The sequence below is a fragment of the Notothenia coriiceps genome, unplaced genomic scaffold (assembly GCF_000735185.1).
Source record: "Notothenia coriiceps isolate Sejong01 unplaced genomic scaffold, NC01 NC01_scaffold00000490, whole genome shotgun sequence".
Taxonomy (NCBI): Eukaryota; Metazoa; Chordata; class Actinopteri; order Perciformes; family Nototheniidae; genus Notothenia; species Notothenia coriiceps.
In genome coordinates this window covers 460,390-475,746 of record NW_011333191.1, presented here as the reverse complement: position 1 = coordinate 475,746, position 15,357 = coordinate 460,390, and the positions used below count along the sequence as shown (strand labels likewise).

Sequence of the window (15,357 nt, the reverse complement as noted above, 5' to 3'; positions counted from 1 at the left end):
ATGCCACTCGTAATGGCATAACGTGTGGGCCCTGAAACCAAACCTCTGGCAGCAGGAATGTAGCGCGGAGTTTCCTCGTGAGAGGGAAACCAGATTTGATAATGTTTTGATGTCCACCCACTGCCATGATGGACACGATCCTCCGGATACACACACACACACACACACACACACACACACACACACACACACACACACACACACACACAGAGGCCAAAGGCCTTTGCCCACCTAACCATTGTTTTTATGGGTGAACCTCCCATTGATTGATGTCAGACATCTCATTTCGTTTTTCTACACCTCACACTCACCAAAACCAAACACCCCTTCAAAAGAAAAGCCCTATAGATGTAATGCTACTTGAACTTATACTACTACGTACGTCTGATATTTAACTCCTTCAGCCTACTTTCAGCTGCACAAACTATTCAACTATTAACTTATTCAGCTATTTCAGGACAATGAGGCTATACATGTTTATACCTTTTTTTTTTTACATTTTCTTTTAAATATTAAGCTTTTTCTCAATGTTTGTAGCTAAAAGCAGCTACCATTCAAATAATAACATATTCAGCTTTTTCTGCATTTTTGTGGCTAAAAGCAGCTACCATTCAGCTAATAACATATTCAGCTTTTTCTGCATTTTTGTAGCTAAAAGCAGCTACCATTCAGCTAATAAAATATTCAGCTTTTTCTGCATTTTTGTGGCTAAAAGCAGCTACCATTCAGCTAATAACATATTCAGCTTTTTCTGCATTTTTGTGGCTAAAAGCAGCTACCATTCAGCTAATAACATATACAGCTTTTTCTGCATTTTCAGCTAAATTCAGCCATAAATGTTCACAGTTTACAGCATTCGCACGCATTTTCTGCAGGAAATGCATTTACTAGTTATTAGTGCGAATGCTGTTTACAGCATTCCACTATAGTTCTTCAAATCTTTATTCTTATTTCAGCCAATACTTTGGATCTCCATAACTTCAGCTTATTTTCAGCTACAGAAACCATTCAACTATTAAACTATTCAGCCTGTTCAGGAATCGATGGGAAACCTTCAACTTTTTCAAAATATTTTATACGTTTTGAAATATTCAGCTTTTTAAACTCTTTTTTTTAACATTCAAGTCAATGGGAGATGCCTTCAAATCCACTTTTGCTACACTTTGCACCAAATGCTTCTCCTTCCACATAATTTCAGGTAGACACTTCATTCCAACTTTCAAATGATCACAAGACCGTCAGCTATTCAATTCCTATTTTCCGATTTTTGATATCTTTTACACTTTTTGAGATATTGAATTTAGTTTGGAGCTTGGTAGAGAGGCCTTTTTCAGATTTTAACATTACAGTGGATAGAGCAGCTTGTTAAGTCTAGAGTGCTCTGATCTCAAAACAGAGTGGAGCAGTGCTTAAAATTCTCCCCCAAAAATGTTTTAAACTTGCCATAATTCCCAAACCCTACACTCCTCAGACATATTTTTTCATGAAAAACGTAGGAAAACCTCTCCGAGGTTGTAAAATAAAAAATGATTTAGAAAAAAAATTAAAGAAAATGTCTCTTGAGGGCATGAAGAGACAAAAGGTCCAGCTAGCTCCCAACTGACTCCCATGTTAAGAACATCCAGATCTTTCTTCAGAACAGAGTGAAGTGCACTTTAGACAAACTGCTCTCCTCTTCACATTTACCACACAAAACATAAAAAAAAACACATATATCAGTTCATCGGGGTTCCCTGATGCTCACGGTCTGGTAATTTTTTGATGAGAGCCATAGTTTTTGAACAGGTGGCAAAATGTTCAGATATAATCCTCAACGCATTCTTATGGGACTCAGTGCTGCAGTTGGTTGTCATGGTGTTGCTGGGCAGATTGGACACACACACACACACACACACACACACACACACACAAATGCTACAAAACACGTCCAACATTCTTATGTATGGCAGTACTTCAACGAAGATGTAACCAACTCCACAGTGAAGTGTCAGTTGTGTACAGCTGTACTGNTCAATTAACCAAAGTCTTGGCTTTCAGAATATTAAACTTGTTTCGGCAAACGCTTGTAATTATGCCGTCACAAGCTTCAAAGTTGTATTTATCATCTGAATTTGCCGAAACAAGTTTAATATTCTGAAAGCCAAGACTTTGGTTAATTGAAATCAGATGAAAACAAACTCTAACGGACCCTGCCGTGTTATTTATGATTACTCTACGCTTACATTCATAATGTCAGCCGGAGGGGGGGCGGCACTGCAGAAGAGCAGATTGCCTGTCATCTTCCCTTTACAAGCTTAAAGAATGTATTTATCGTGTGAGTTTGGAAATAAAAGTTTCATATTCTGAAAGCCAAGACTTTGTTTGCTTAAAATCAAACAAAACACCCGAACCCCGAAAAAATAGTTTTTTACGCATATCCACGTTTATTTTGAAATGAGCCGTTGCGACTTCCGACTGTTTTCGAGAGAGCGGGTCACAAATTAATGTTGCTGTGCAGTGGTTATTATAACAGATAGTTATGTGACAAAAACAAGCCTTCTCTGATCCCAACATACTTTTTTTCCTCTGTGGCTTTTTAAGAGGCCCTTAAAAAAAACAAGCTCAAAGCAGAAGATATGTCAACCTTGAACGTCCTTTGATATGGGTATTTCATTCAAATGCAAGCAATTGGATGGTGTAAGTTGCCCACTGCTTTTAAGAAAACAAGCCTAGGAGAGTCCTGCAATTATTCAAATGAAAATGCAAACTGACATTTAAAATTCACTATCATTTGATACGCTAAAACCATTACCGGTACATATTTTACATTCAAATGCAAAAGGTCATTTTGCACTTTCATGTTCAAGTTTAAGTTGCACACTGCCTGCATAATCAACTAAACTGAAAATGCAGAATCGATTTTACATTTGGTTTCACAATCAATATGACAGGGTTTTAATTTGAAATACAAAATGCAATGACATCTCGCAAATCAATGCATTGGACAACCAGATATGAGAAAACTGAAACCCTGTCCAATAGTATAAGTAATATAGCGTTCAGTGTTTTAGTGTCTGAGGATTTAAACAGATACATGATCCATAACTCAAACTCAACTTCCTGCATCACAATTTAATTTCTAACAAGTACCTGAAGTTACACAACCCCGCCAACCCCTGGATTCTTTTTATAAACGCAGGGCTGTTTTTGGTCCCAACACCCACTTAGTCAGATCTACCCAAAGTTTGTTTGAGCTGTGCTCCTAAAATACTCTCCTCAACCTACACAACACTCCAACCTGTGTTGTCTCCTGTTTTTAAAATGCTCTTATGCCCACACGTCAACAGAGGGATATTTTAATAGCCATACTAACTGGAAAATCTCAGTTTATTATGTGTATGCCTGGATTAATTTTCCTCATTTGGTTTTAAAATGCAGACTTGCAATGATCCAGAGAATGTTGCTATAGTAACCAATCATTAAAAAATGGTGTGGTGTTAAGCAGGCTTAAAGTCAAGGTTACTATAATGCCATATATTCGCTGTGAGGCCCTAAACCTGAGCTTTTAACATTGTTTTGAACAACAAAATGCAGCGCCAATTTTATTCTTCCTAGAGAAATCAGTCTGTTTATTTCTCTATGTTAAATTAATTGCTAAGAAAGCAAATTATACTTTTTTTTTTTTCTTTATTGTACAGGCTACAGACACAAGCAAATTATACTTTGCCTCTGCTTGTTTCTTTACTTGCTGAAATTTGTTTATGTTGTATTCAAACAATCTTATGAATTGGCATGTGAATACTCTCAAATATAAAAGTTTAAATATTTAGTGTCAACCAAAAATGCAATTCATTTTCCATCCTCCTAAGAATTTAATCAGGGGTTGTTTGTTGTTGCCAAGAAGCCTCTTAAACCTGCCGATTACAGTCACATGCCTTTTGGTTACACTGTTTGTTTTGCTCATACAGTTAAAAAAGCTCTATCTGCATCAGGATAACTGCTCTTTCCTTTCTCTCTTCCATGTAGATACTGCTTCCTTTAAGCGATGTGCACGTTCATGTAATGATTGCTGGGAGTGTCTGTAGGATGCTTTATAAATAACTCAAGTACTACTCTGAGGTAGGAGTATTTTTAGTCCTAATCAAACTTTCACCGTGAATCCTGGGAGTGATTTTAAGATGCCTGATAAACACAGGCTCTGGGAGCTGATATACAGTGGAATAAAAAGAGCAACATCCCCCAACGTGCAGGCCGGCCTTTACTTTATAAGCAGTTTCAGGTTATCCTCCCTTAAAGAGGAACTGATGCTATCATACAGAGAACATTGTGATATTTAAAACATTGTGTCCACACATTACATCATTGAGCCAGAAATGTTGAGGTAAAGTTGGATGCTGCCTTATAGGTACCTGGTTTTAGGATGTCACCTATGGGAAGGCGGCTACAGTGAGGAGACAAGACTGATGGGAGAGAGGAAGGGGGACAATGAGGGTAAATTATATGGCGTTAAGTCTGCTAAGTCATATAGAGACAAAGGTATTTTCAGCTATAAGATGTAGTGGATTGTTTATATCCAGTTTCATGAAAATAGAACAGATATCTAGTGAAACATAATGTGTGTTAAATGAGCCAGGTAGGAAATAAACAGCTTGTGCTGACGTGCTTTTAAACTTCTGTGTTCACTGGTTGGGTTTGCAAATGGGTACTCACTGTTGGGTGTCTGGGGTAGACCATCTGCAACCATGGTATCTGATTCTAGAGTGGAAAAGAAGGGGGGGGGACAGTCAGCATTAGAGAAATCTGTGAATAAAGAATGTGAGCTCACATCTGCTCGCAGCTTTGCACCAGTGCTAAAATCTTGTCTCACATTTAAATCAATGCAGAGGCCAAAAAATCTAAAATAAATAAATCAAATACAATTCCTAGCCAAAACAGGACAAGCATGACTCATTTAGAGGAAGTGAATCATTTTAGGCCGATACAGTCAAAAGAGGAAAAACACAGCGAGCAGTCAGTTATTATTTTGAGACAATAGATATGTTTTAAGTGTCTTACCTCTGTGTGCTCTGACGTGTGTCTGAAAGCAGTTATAATACTTGTACTTCTTCCCACATACCCCACATACATAGGAACCTGCGTGACAAATCAAAACAGGGTCATAAAAGCAAAGTAAGAGTATTATCAGCCGTACAAACATTTAGCATAGCTCAAAACATTTCAGATTTAAGTTTTCATTTATTTTCTCAGTAATCCCCTACATACAGACTGAATATACATATCCCAATTACTTCTGAAAATACCCAAAATATTACCAATAATAAGTCTTCTAAGCTCAAAGTAAACACCACTTTCTATAAACATTTTACATGAAATACAATGTTTACTGAAACCTTAAGTTATAAGACATTTAATCAGCTTTTGACTAAAGGGCAGAATTACTAACTAATCTGATTAATGGCAGTGGCATCAAGACTGGTATCAGGGTCAAACAGGACCGTTTGATATTTTATTATATTTATTAATATTTGGTTTTCTCCTCAAGACCTCAGATAATATTAAAGGTTAGCATTGTTATTTAGCCCAAGCACACAATGGATCCCGTCTGTGACACAAAAACATTGGAAAATAGGGTCTAGGTAAAAAAATACAGAAGTGACCCTTTAAGATTTCAGATGCTGATCCAACACTTAACACAAATTCAAAATGGAGGTCAATGGATGTTCAAATGTGCACACAGGCTTTTAAAAACTTCCGTTAACATATTTCAAAGGACAACAATTTGCTTGAAATAGTTTTCATAGAGGCAGTTTATTCTGTAGAAGGTAGTTACAGCTCACAGCTAAATGTGTGGATTATCCTGAGTAGCCATGGCTAAGCTTCTGATATTTTACAGACTTTTTTAACTAAAAAAAGTCAGGGTCAAGAGACACCAGACAAGAATACAGTCAGGAAATGCGTGTATCCATGTATATTCACACACCTATGCATGAGTCTGTGCTCTTCGTTGGAGGAGGAGTACCTAGGGCAAACATACCCTCGGTCTGAGCTCTACGGAATCCAACTCCGATTGCTCCCCCATCATTTCCTCCAATGACAACACAGATCTCCGCAGGGTTGACTTCACCCACTTTCCCGTTACTGGTCTCTGAGGTCCCGGGCTCTTTCTTCACTGTGACGGTGACAGGTGGTGGAGTTGGACTCTTGGGCTTAGAGACTAAGGCTGGTGAGGGAACATCTGGGGCTGCACTGCCACCGTCAGCCTGCTCCATCACAGGAGTGGGTGCCTCTGGTGCACTCATGACTCCGCCTCCTCTGAGCCCGTGCTTCTGTACCAGGGGAAAAAACAGAGAGGGACAAATACTTGACTTTACTGTCCTACAAAAACATCCATTTCAAAATTCCATCATTACTTCTAGCGTAACAAATGGCATCTGTGCACAATACCAGCACTCCTCATTGGAAAATATGTGTTGTTTTGCAACCAAAATGGCAACAAATCCATTATCAAGAAAAAAAAGGTTGTCTTGTTACCTGCATCTGACTTTTGAAAACTATTGAAAGTGTAATGAAAAGTGAGACAACCACCTCTCTTTTCCTAAATACAGACAACAGATGCGCAGGTTTAAAACCCTGATAATGAGTGTCCTTTGATGGCATGAATTCCACTACTCGGTGGCGCCCCAATGCTCTAATTTCAAAATGATCCAAATTACACAACTAGCCGTTTCAGCACAAGGCTGTAAAAGGCTTTGTCGAGAGCATGTTCTCAAAATGCAACCATGCAAAGCAGAGTTATGCCAGGATGACGGATATTATGGAAAGAGGGGGGGATTGGTATTCTAATAATAGCGCAACAATACAGCCAAAAACTAGTCTTTCATAGCCCAATACAACTTTCTTTTGATAGGACACAGGATCAAAAAACATCAGCAATGGGGCTCAATCGTTACATTATGTGCAATAATCGGCCTGAAGGTTGTGCAAGCTTGTGTTTGATTGATTTCCTAATACATACTAAAAGCTTTACATGGGACAAGCTCAAACATTACATTTTAGATTGAACGTCAACATGAGTCATAAATAAATATCATGACAGATGATACATTTAAAATGGGTAAAATTGTAATTCACGTTTTTTTTTATTTCCATTTAACGTTTTAGCGTTTTTCCGATTCAATTTTATAAGAGACGAATACTTTTTAATATTGTCATGTTCAATGCAGGATTTTTTGTCTTTTGGTGTATTTCCCATTTTAAAGCTGAAATGGCATTTCCAATATAAGGCATACAGCTTCTAGGAATAACTAAAAACCTGAGAGGGACTCTTTTTGTATGTAAAGTAAAATTGAAAAGGAAACTTTGACATGTTATACTTTTATCTTACTTTCAAGAAGTTTACAATGTTGGTTGTTGCTGACAGAGCAACAGCCAATCTCAAATAATTATTTATTCATAAGGTGTTGGTTATTTATTTTAATGTTTAAAACTCTGGGTCTCCATATTGGAGCAGCAGATTTACACCACCATTTTGAAGAGTTCATTCTCAGGGCGACTGTGGCTGTGAGGGAGTGCAGTCGTCTTTCAACCAGAAGGTTGTGGGTTCGATCCCAGCCAATGCAGTCAACATGTCGATGTATCCTTGGGCAAGATACTTAACCCTGAGTTGCTCCCGATGGCATGGCCAACGGTGTGTGAATGTGTGTGAATGTTAGGTCCTAGAGTAAGGTACACTGCTCTGTATGAATGGGTTTGAATGGGTGAATGACATGTAGTATGTAAAGCGCTTTGAGGGGTCTTAAAGACTGGATAAAGCGCTATATAAGTACAGTCCATTTACCATTTACCATTCTGTCTACCAGAACAGTTTTGACAGTATTTATGGATGTATCATTACTTGTATCTAATAGAAAGATAGGAGAGAAAATCTTTGAAATGGTGGCACTTGTGTGATCACCTTTAATGACAAGTACATTTTTAATGCAGACACTCGCACAGAAAGATTTTGGGTCAGCAAAGTTAGTGGCCCATTTAATCGTCTCTCAGCAGTGCCAACTTTTACATCCCAGCGACATCATTAACTGAATGGTCAGCTTTCTATTTTCCAGCTTTTGGACTTAAGTGTTATGGTAGAAGTGAACTCTTGTAATGGTTGAAATGAATATGCTGCGAAGGGAACAACCATTTTTTATGTATTTGTAAATGTTATGGTACGATAAATGTTTATTAAAGTGTTGCTTCTGGTGAACAGAAGTGCAAACTATATGAATATCAAAGCGTTTTATTACAGAACACACAGGACAAAAGTTCTCCTCTCTAGATGTATCTCTAGAAAATGCCCCTTAAAATGCTTGTTGCCGTGCGCAGTATCAGAGGTAGACGGTCTGCAAAACAAAACATGCAGGCATGACGTACTCATTTATGAATGTGAAAACAAAAATGACATCCCATAGAATAAATATCACGGTGAGTGAAAGGGATTACATTTTAACTGACTCATGGAGAAAGAAATGATGTAAGATTATGGGTGTGAATATGTTTGCCAAAATATACTTATATAATATACTCCAGTACGGCAATAGTTAAGGTTCAGCCCTGAGCAGCAGTCATGTTTACTGAGGGTATACTGGAAAATGTAAATATTGTGTCATCTGTTTTCCATTTTAACTAGACTCTGAGTCTAAACCGAAAAACACATTTTGTTTAAAGGTCACCTATTATGCAAAATCCACTCTGTGTAAAGAGATTCTGAAAGTTTCAGGAAAAAAAGATTCACTCACCTCCTGATCCATTTATATGAAAAACCTGTCCGAAAATGAGCTGATCAGATTTTGCCCACTTTATGATGTCTTAAAGATTTTTTGGCTTGTGTAACCATTAGCCAATCACCAACCAAGGTAACCCCCCCCCCCCCTTTTACTCACCTGAATCTCCTCCTAGAGCACCATTGTGTTCTTTTTAACCAAATATCTCTCAGAGGGGCGTGGGGAGGGGCTCCTTATTTTCATCTGAAGTAAAAGACACAGAATCAGCACTTTTGAACCAGGGCTGAAACAGAGGGGATTATGGGATGCTACAATGATGAATTTTATAGTAAGACATAAAAATACAGTCTCAGCCGTTTTTTAATCAGCGCCGCCCCCCCCCCAACGCATACAAAGAGCAATGGGTCAATGCCACCTGTCATCTTGACACACAGCCAAAACAAATTAAGACAGCACAAATATATTTACTCTCAACTTTGATGTTGGTCGATTCTGTCTCACTAAGAGGAAAGTAAGCAAGTAAATTTACTCAGAATCTGTCCTTTAAGGTTGCTTTTTATAATTTACTTTTGTTGTGTATCTAATGTCAATTATGCTTTTACTCCAGTACCTTTCAGACAAGATGTTAAAAATATTGAGTTTACTTAAAACTATTTTACATAAAAAATAAGCTGATGAAATACAACAAAATGTTAAAGATTAAACCAGTGATTCCAACCATTACAATGTGCTTATTACGAAAAAAGGGGTTGGGTCCATTGCCATGTTTAAAAAGGACATTATGCCTCCAAACCTTTCACATGGTTTCATTCAAATAACAGTTTGAAGTAGTACTAAGTATGTCCTACAAAAAATAGAAACAGTTTTTTGTATAAGAACTTCTTCTTTCCACTCAGATCAATCATTTCACAAGACACATTTCTTTGTCAGATGCCCTTAAGGGGCCTGAACCCTAAGTCGAAAACAACTGGAAACAACTGCATCAAAAGTAGTTCAAACCTATGGTTAAAACTAGCTACACTTTGACTAGCTACTTTACAAAGCTGCTTACACATTGATCCACAGGCCATCTTTCTGCAGAATGGGCACGTTTACATCAGATACTTGTATTTGGCGGATAACAATATTGTAATTTCACTTGTTTTGAACGCAGGAACTTGTTGTATTTGTACGTTTTTGTATGTTATTGTTTTATCTAAGGATCAGAGTATTTCTTCCAACAATGTTAATTACATTCAGTTTTTTTTTTTAACATTTCATTCGTTTAGAAAACGTGTACAAAAATTCATTGTTTGCACAATTGTATCATAACATAACAAAAGATCTCAAAGTGTTCAATAAGCATTAGCTGATAGGAGTCACTGGGTGGAAATGAAAATGAAATAATGGCTCAATTAACTGACTTTTGTCGTCTGTAATCAAATAATATTAAAGACAAAGAAACATGCATATCTGAATTAGAGCAATTGCTTAGTCATCCACTTTGATATTCCCTGGGCAACTTTTTGAATGCCTGCCCTGGATATATGAAAGGACCCGTTTTCCTCTAATTAAAGTCAAAATGCAAAATTAGCCATCTGGCCTTCTGTTCTTTCATAGTCTGGGGCTTATGATATGCTGTAACCTGCACCATGCACCATGAAAATCTAAACCACATGCACATTTGCTTGATGTTCCCGACGAATAAGAAACAACATAAACCAACTAAAATAAAAGACAAGGAAATATACTAAATAAAATCATCAAGGCTTTTTGCATATCACTGATACTAACATTGTAATAGGCACTAAAGTAAGAAGAGGTAGATGGCATTGTGATTTATGTCAATCTATTAAATGAGTTTTCCTTTGTGGTTTGGAACAGCTGTGTATAACAAAATGACAATGCATGCATATTAACAACAATATATTACAGCAGTGTACTTAATGTATCAAGAATAAGGAGGTTAGGCATACAAGGAAAACATCTCTAGGACATACCTCTGTTCAGAACTGAGCGCTTTGCGAGGTACTTAAAATAATTGGCCTATATTTGGGCAGTGCTGTGTTTGCCTCTGCACAATAATAAAGTAAATCAATCACTGCGCTTGTTTAAAGCAAAAAGAAATGTTGCGCTCTAACTTGGAGAGATTTTCTGACTTTGAATTGTACCTTGCAATGCCAAAAAAAATCCATGTGCTCTGCATGTTAAGTAGACTGTCTGTAATAGAGATTCCAAATATATAACACAAATTTGTTTAAGGCTCATGAAAATGTTTCCACTCTGGGAGGGATTAAAAATAGGAATCAGCTAAAATGGGGGATGGTGGGGGTCACTTCAATCACTGCTTTCATTGCATGTTTGTATTATCCAGAGCAAAGTCAGTGACTAGGAGCAGGGGTGGACCGAAACCTGGTTTACACTAAATGCTTTGCTTTCCCTGTTTCTTTAATCAAATGCACATTTCTCTGTCCTCTGTAATAAATGTCTTCCAAGATGGTGTATGACCAATGATTTCAAAAAGCAATAATGCAGAGAAATGGATAAACCCCCCCCCCGCGCCCAGACACACACACCCGTGATGCTCTGGAAAAAGAAACAGTGTCGTCTAGTAAAATTCCATCAGCATACACTCAAAAGCCCCATAAAAACCTTTTCAATCTATATGTTAATGCCACGAATTAAAATTTAATAACAAGAGATATTGAAAAGCAGACTTGAATTATACAAAAATAAATCCTGAAAGATCAGGCCCCTAAAATTAGAAATTCAGGGCGGCATCCGGTCTGCTGCTAAACCCTTGTAGGCTGGCAGATTACATTTTTGATGAAAATCAAAATTGCACTGCACACTGACGCAGGCGCAGCAAACCTGGCACTATTGTGATTTATGGATTCATTAAACCCGCGGGAGTTTCACCCCTCCCCTTTTCACTCAAAGAAATGAGATTTGCTTCGCTGAAAATTTGTATTTTCGGAAAAGCTACTCAGACTCTGCTCTATCTTCAGAAAATGGTCAAAGAAAAAAGAAGCCTCTCTGTACATAACCACTGCACGTAAACAAGCCTAATTTTCATCGCTGCAGCAATTGACGTCCTTATGCATTATTCATGAAACCAATAAGGTTCATTTTTACAAAGGAAGAGGCAGGAAATAATATGTGCAGAATGCACAGATTCTGTTTTAATGCTGCAGCCCCAACCCCTGAAAAGCCATTCCCTAGAGACTAATTTAAGTGAAGCCATTTTCAGACATTTTCAACATGCCACTAAGAAAAGAGCCGACGTAATATGTTCACTATGTTTAAGAAGGATGCATATTTGTTCAGACACATCCAAGCACAAATCGTGAATCTGTAATAGTACATTAAGAAAAGAAAGGACTGGCATGACATCAAAGACAGAAATTGTTTTTGTAAAACCGCTTACCCTTTAAACGGAAGAATTAAAGCCTCTGTACTTAGTTAATGACAATTAAAAGAGCAACTATGTTTGACACAGTGGACCCACAGCAGGCTGTGATACGATCCCTCACCATGTCAGGTTTATCAGTGCCTGGAGGGACAGGTTTCACCTCTCCATCCAAACTATTCGCTCTGAGTATCCTCCATGAATCAAAGCTTTTGTTCTTTTAAGTACAGACAGGCGAGTGTGCGTTCCTCTTACCTTGCTTAAAATGAGAACACTCCCAGAATGCATTTTCTATTAACTATATGAGGGTTTAGGGTTTTTTTCATTGCAGCATTATTCGTGAGAGCTCTATAACTTATTACTCAGTCATTCAGGTATTCTGCATATAAACATTCCCATCACTGATTCAACCATATTGAACCCCTGACACTGGTTGCCTCCTTTCACTTCTGTACTTTAACTGAAACTCCTGCATTTTGATTAGACTCCAAGCAAAGGTCAGAAAGTACACCCAGATTTTGCATACCAACCATACAATTTCCACTAGCTCTTTTCAATTTATACAGATATGAAGGTCAGCATTAAAATTACCCACAGCAAAATGGCCTCCGCAGTTTCCCTTACATTAAAATAAAAGCAAGCCATGCAAGATGGGAAACTGTTTGGCGTCTGCAGGATTAATATAAACAGTAGAGCCACTGCTTGTGATTGTTTTTCCTGACCTCAAATTATGCTGACATGCTCCTTCTTCTTCCAGTGCTATTCAGTTAACTTTGGATAATATATTTTCCGCTTACACATTTTCCATCCAGATATAAAGTTTAAATTGTTCCATGTTTACAAAGTAGTAAATTATATCACTTTACCCACCTTAACACACAAGAAGAGAGAGAAGAAAGGAGGAACTGAAAATTGTAGTTAATGTGTTAGATTTAAAAGATTCATGGTGGATTTAAAAGATGTTTTAGTTCACCTTTTTGTCACAGAATGACGTGGAGTGTCTAACACATTTGGCAAAATAAGTCCAGCATAATCATCATGAATAAAACAAAGAAGGAATACCATTAACTTGTAGACTGCTTTAAATACAGAATTGAAAAAGGGTTAATTTGTATCAATTAGTATGAAAAGCACAAGGTGATTTCATTTAAACTTATTTAAATAATTTACATATTATATCAATTAATTGTAAGCAGCATTGTGACATGCGTATCAGAAAATAACATTCAAATGAATAACAAATTCTCAAAACTAGTCTCATTATAATTTTGTAATTTCTCAAAAAGACTGCCTACAGGTGGCGCCAATTACCCCCAGAATTAAAATCCTCTATCTTCCTAAAAATAAAATTCGAAATATATTTTTGACATGACGACAGTTGAAGTGTATATTTCTTGTCTGTCTACAATTCAAACCAAATCCTGAAATACAGCCAAAAGTAACACTAGTGTTGTGTGAGTTTCAGAGGAGAAACTCCGAAGCTCTGCTCAAAATTTGCAGGAAAATTCACAAAACATGGCTGCAGGAGGTTTTTGTGTTTCAGATTGTTCCTCCCCTCGTCGTCCTTCATATTGCCACTATCGTCCCTTTGCAGTATCGGAATATACACAGTGTTTTTACCTATGTGGTGTAAATGTGGACAAACTAGCTGCAGAGACGACTAGTCAGCAGTTACAAGCAAACTTCATTACGAATATTCTGTCAAAAAACATCAACAGATTAGGACTATTTCGGATTGCTTCAAAGCCTGCACCTGGCTCAGTGGCTGGCTACAGTACGAAACACTGTCAGGTAGCGTTTGCTAAGTAGAAGGGGCTGAAACTTAACATCCGCAACTGAAATTTCTAAATTGTAGGATTTCTAAATGAGAAAAAAGATAACACAGCGGTCTGACATACCTCCAAAAACGATGCAGCTCATGCGAACAGGCTCCCCGCTGCAGAAATCGTCCCTCCCCGAGCAGAGGTGACAGCCTGTACAACTGTTTCCTCAAAAAAAAAATTGTGAATTAGTTATGAGAAATTCCAAATGTAGCAAATTTTCACCACAGCGTTTTTTCCTTCCTCGAACGCTACGTTACATTTTTGAGTAATGGCGAGATGAATCATGAATTTGTCGAGTTCTACTTCTGTATTTGCAATGCTCTCCGTTTCTACCTCGTGCAGTGGCTTTATGTTGCGGTTCCTCCTGTGGAAATTTCGTCCGCCATATACAAGGGCAGATTCCGAAATTGCAGCGCCGGCCAGTATATTAGCCTACATGAAAGAAAAAAAAAGAAAAAGGAAAAAAGTCTGAGAAGAAGACAGAAATAAAATGTGGGCCAACTATAAAGTTACACAGGGAATAAAGAGACTGCAAATTACGCAGGGGGAAATATTCTCATGTGAATTGAGAACATTTTGTTTGCGGACTCTTACTAACACACACTATAACGATCGAGACGTGGGACTATTTGATCTGATAATAGATTCTGATCATGTCGTATGATGTTGATGTACAGTGTCTGTGTTAAAATAGCATAGCTTCTTGGTCACCTTGTTGATAATTATAAATGTAAAGGAAAATAGCAACCCTCCATGAACAGTTTAACTGTTCGAGATGTAATGTATCTGTTCAGATCAATTAAAATAAAACTCCTTCCAGTCAAAACGAATGAAAACAGTTCAAACAAATGTACTCATGTTAGTTAGTACAGGTAACTGCAGTAGTCTACACAGTATGTTCTAATGTTACCATTCAAGGGAAAGATTTTGGTTGGCCAACACATTTTCATTTCGAAACCCCACTCTGAGAATCAGCAATCTTTTTTTTCTTTTGAAATAGTTTAATTCTTGTTTCGAAAGCGAGAATCTCTCTAATGTACAAAGTAACATATTTTGCTAATGAATAAATTGTATTTGGTATTTCATATAAATAAATCACGCAGGTATAGTCTCTTACTGTAGGTTAAATTATTAGACTGCAATAATATAACCATGCACACGAATAATAATAATAATAATAATAATAATAATAATTTAATAATAATAATAGCACATCCCATAAGCAGAAAAAGCATTTATTCAGATGTGAGGATAATGTGAACTGTATATGGTGAATTTCTTTGCCTTTCGAACACCCATTGAAAAACCTCTGCTAACATCTCAATATTCATTCTCTTTTATTAAACGAATTCATTGCTAAATTAATTATGTTACTAATCAATAATGTATCTAGTCTATGAATTAA

At 37.2% G+C, this 15,357-nt stretch overlaps 1 protein-coding gene across 5 annotated transcripts in view; it reads right to left on the bottom strand.

The window, feature by feature from the left end:
• The window catches only part of znf618 (zinc finger protein 618), a 31,652-nt gene extending 17,259 nt beyond the window's left edge, over window positions 1-14,393 (bottom strand). For 3 of the 5 annotated variants that reach the window (XM_010780709.1, XM_010780717.1, XM_010780742.1), the window contains exons 1-6: window positions 14,286-14,393; window positions 14,028-14,110; window positions 5,960-6,305; window positions 5,035-5,112; window positions 4,690-4,734; window positions 4,389-4,439 (exon numbers count right to left, since the gene is read on the bottom strand). In XM_010780709.1, the coding sequence (XP_010779011.1) occupies window positions 4,389-4,439; window positions 4,690-4,734; window positions 5,035-5,112; window positions 5,960-6,278 (493 nt within the window). In that variant the 5' untranslated portion in view covers window positions 6,279-6,305; window positions 14,028-14,110; window positions 14,286-14,393. The remainder of the gene's footprint in view (window positions 1-4,388; window positions 4,440-4,689; window positions 4,735-5,034; window positions 5,113-5,959; window positions 6,306-14,027; window positions 14,111-14,285) is intronic. The other 2 variants (XM_010780733.1, XM_010780725.1) reach the window with 2 other exon arrangements.
• Window positions 14,394-15,357: the final 964 nt, after the last annotated feature.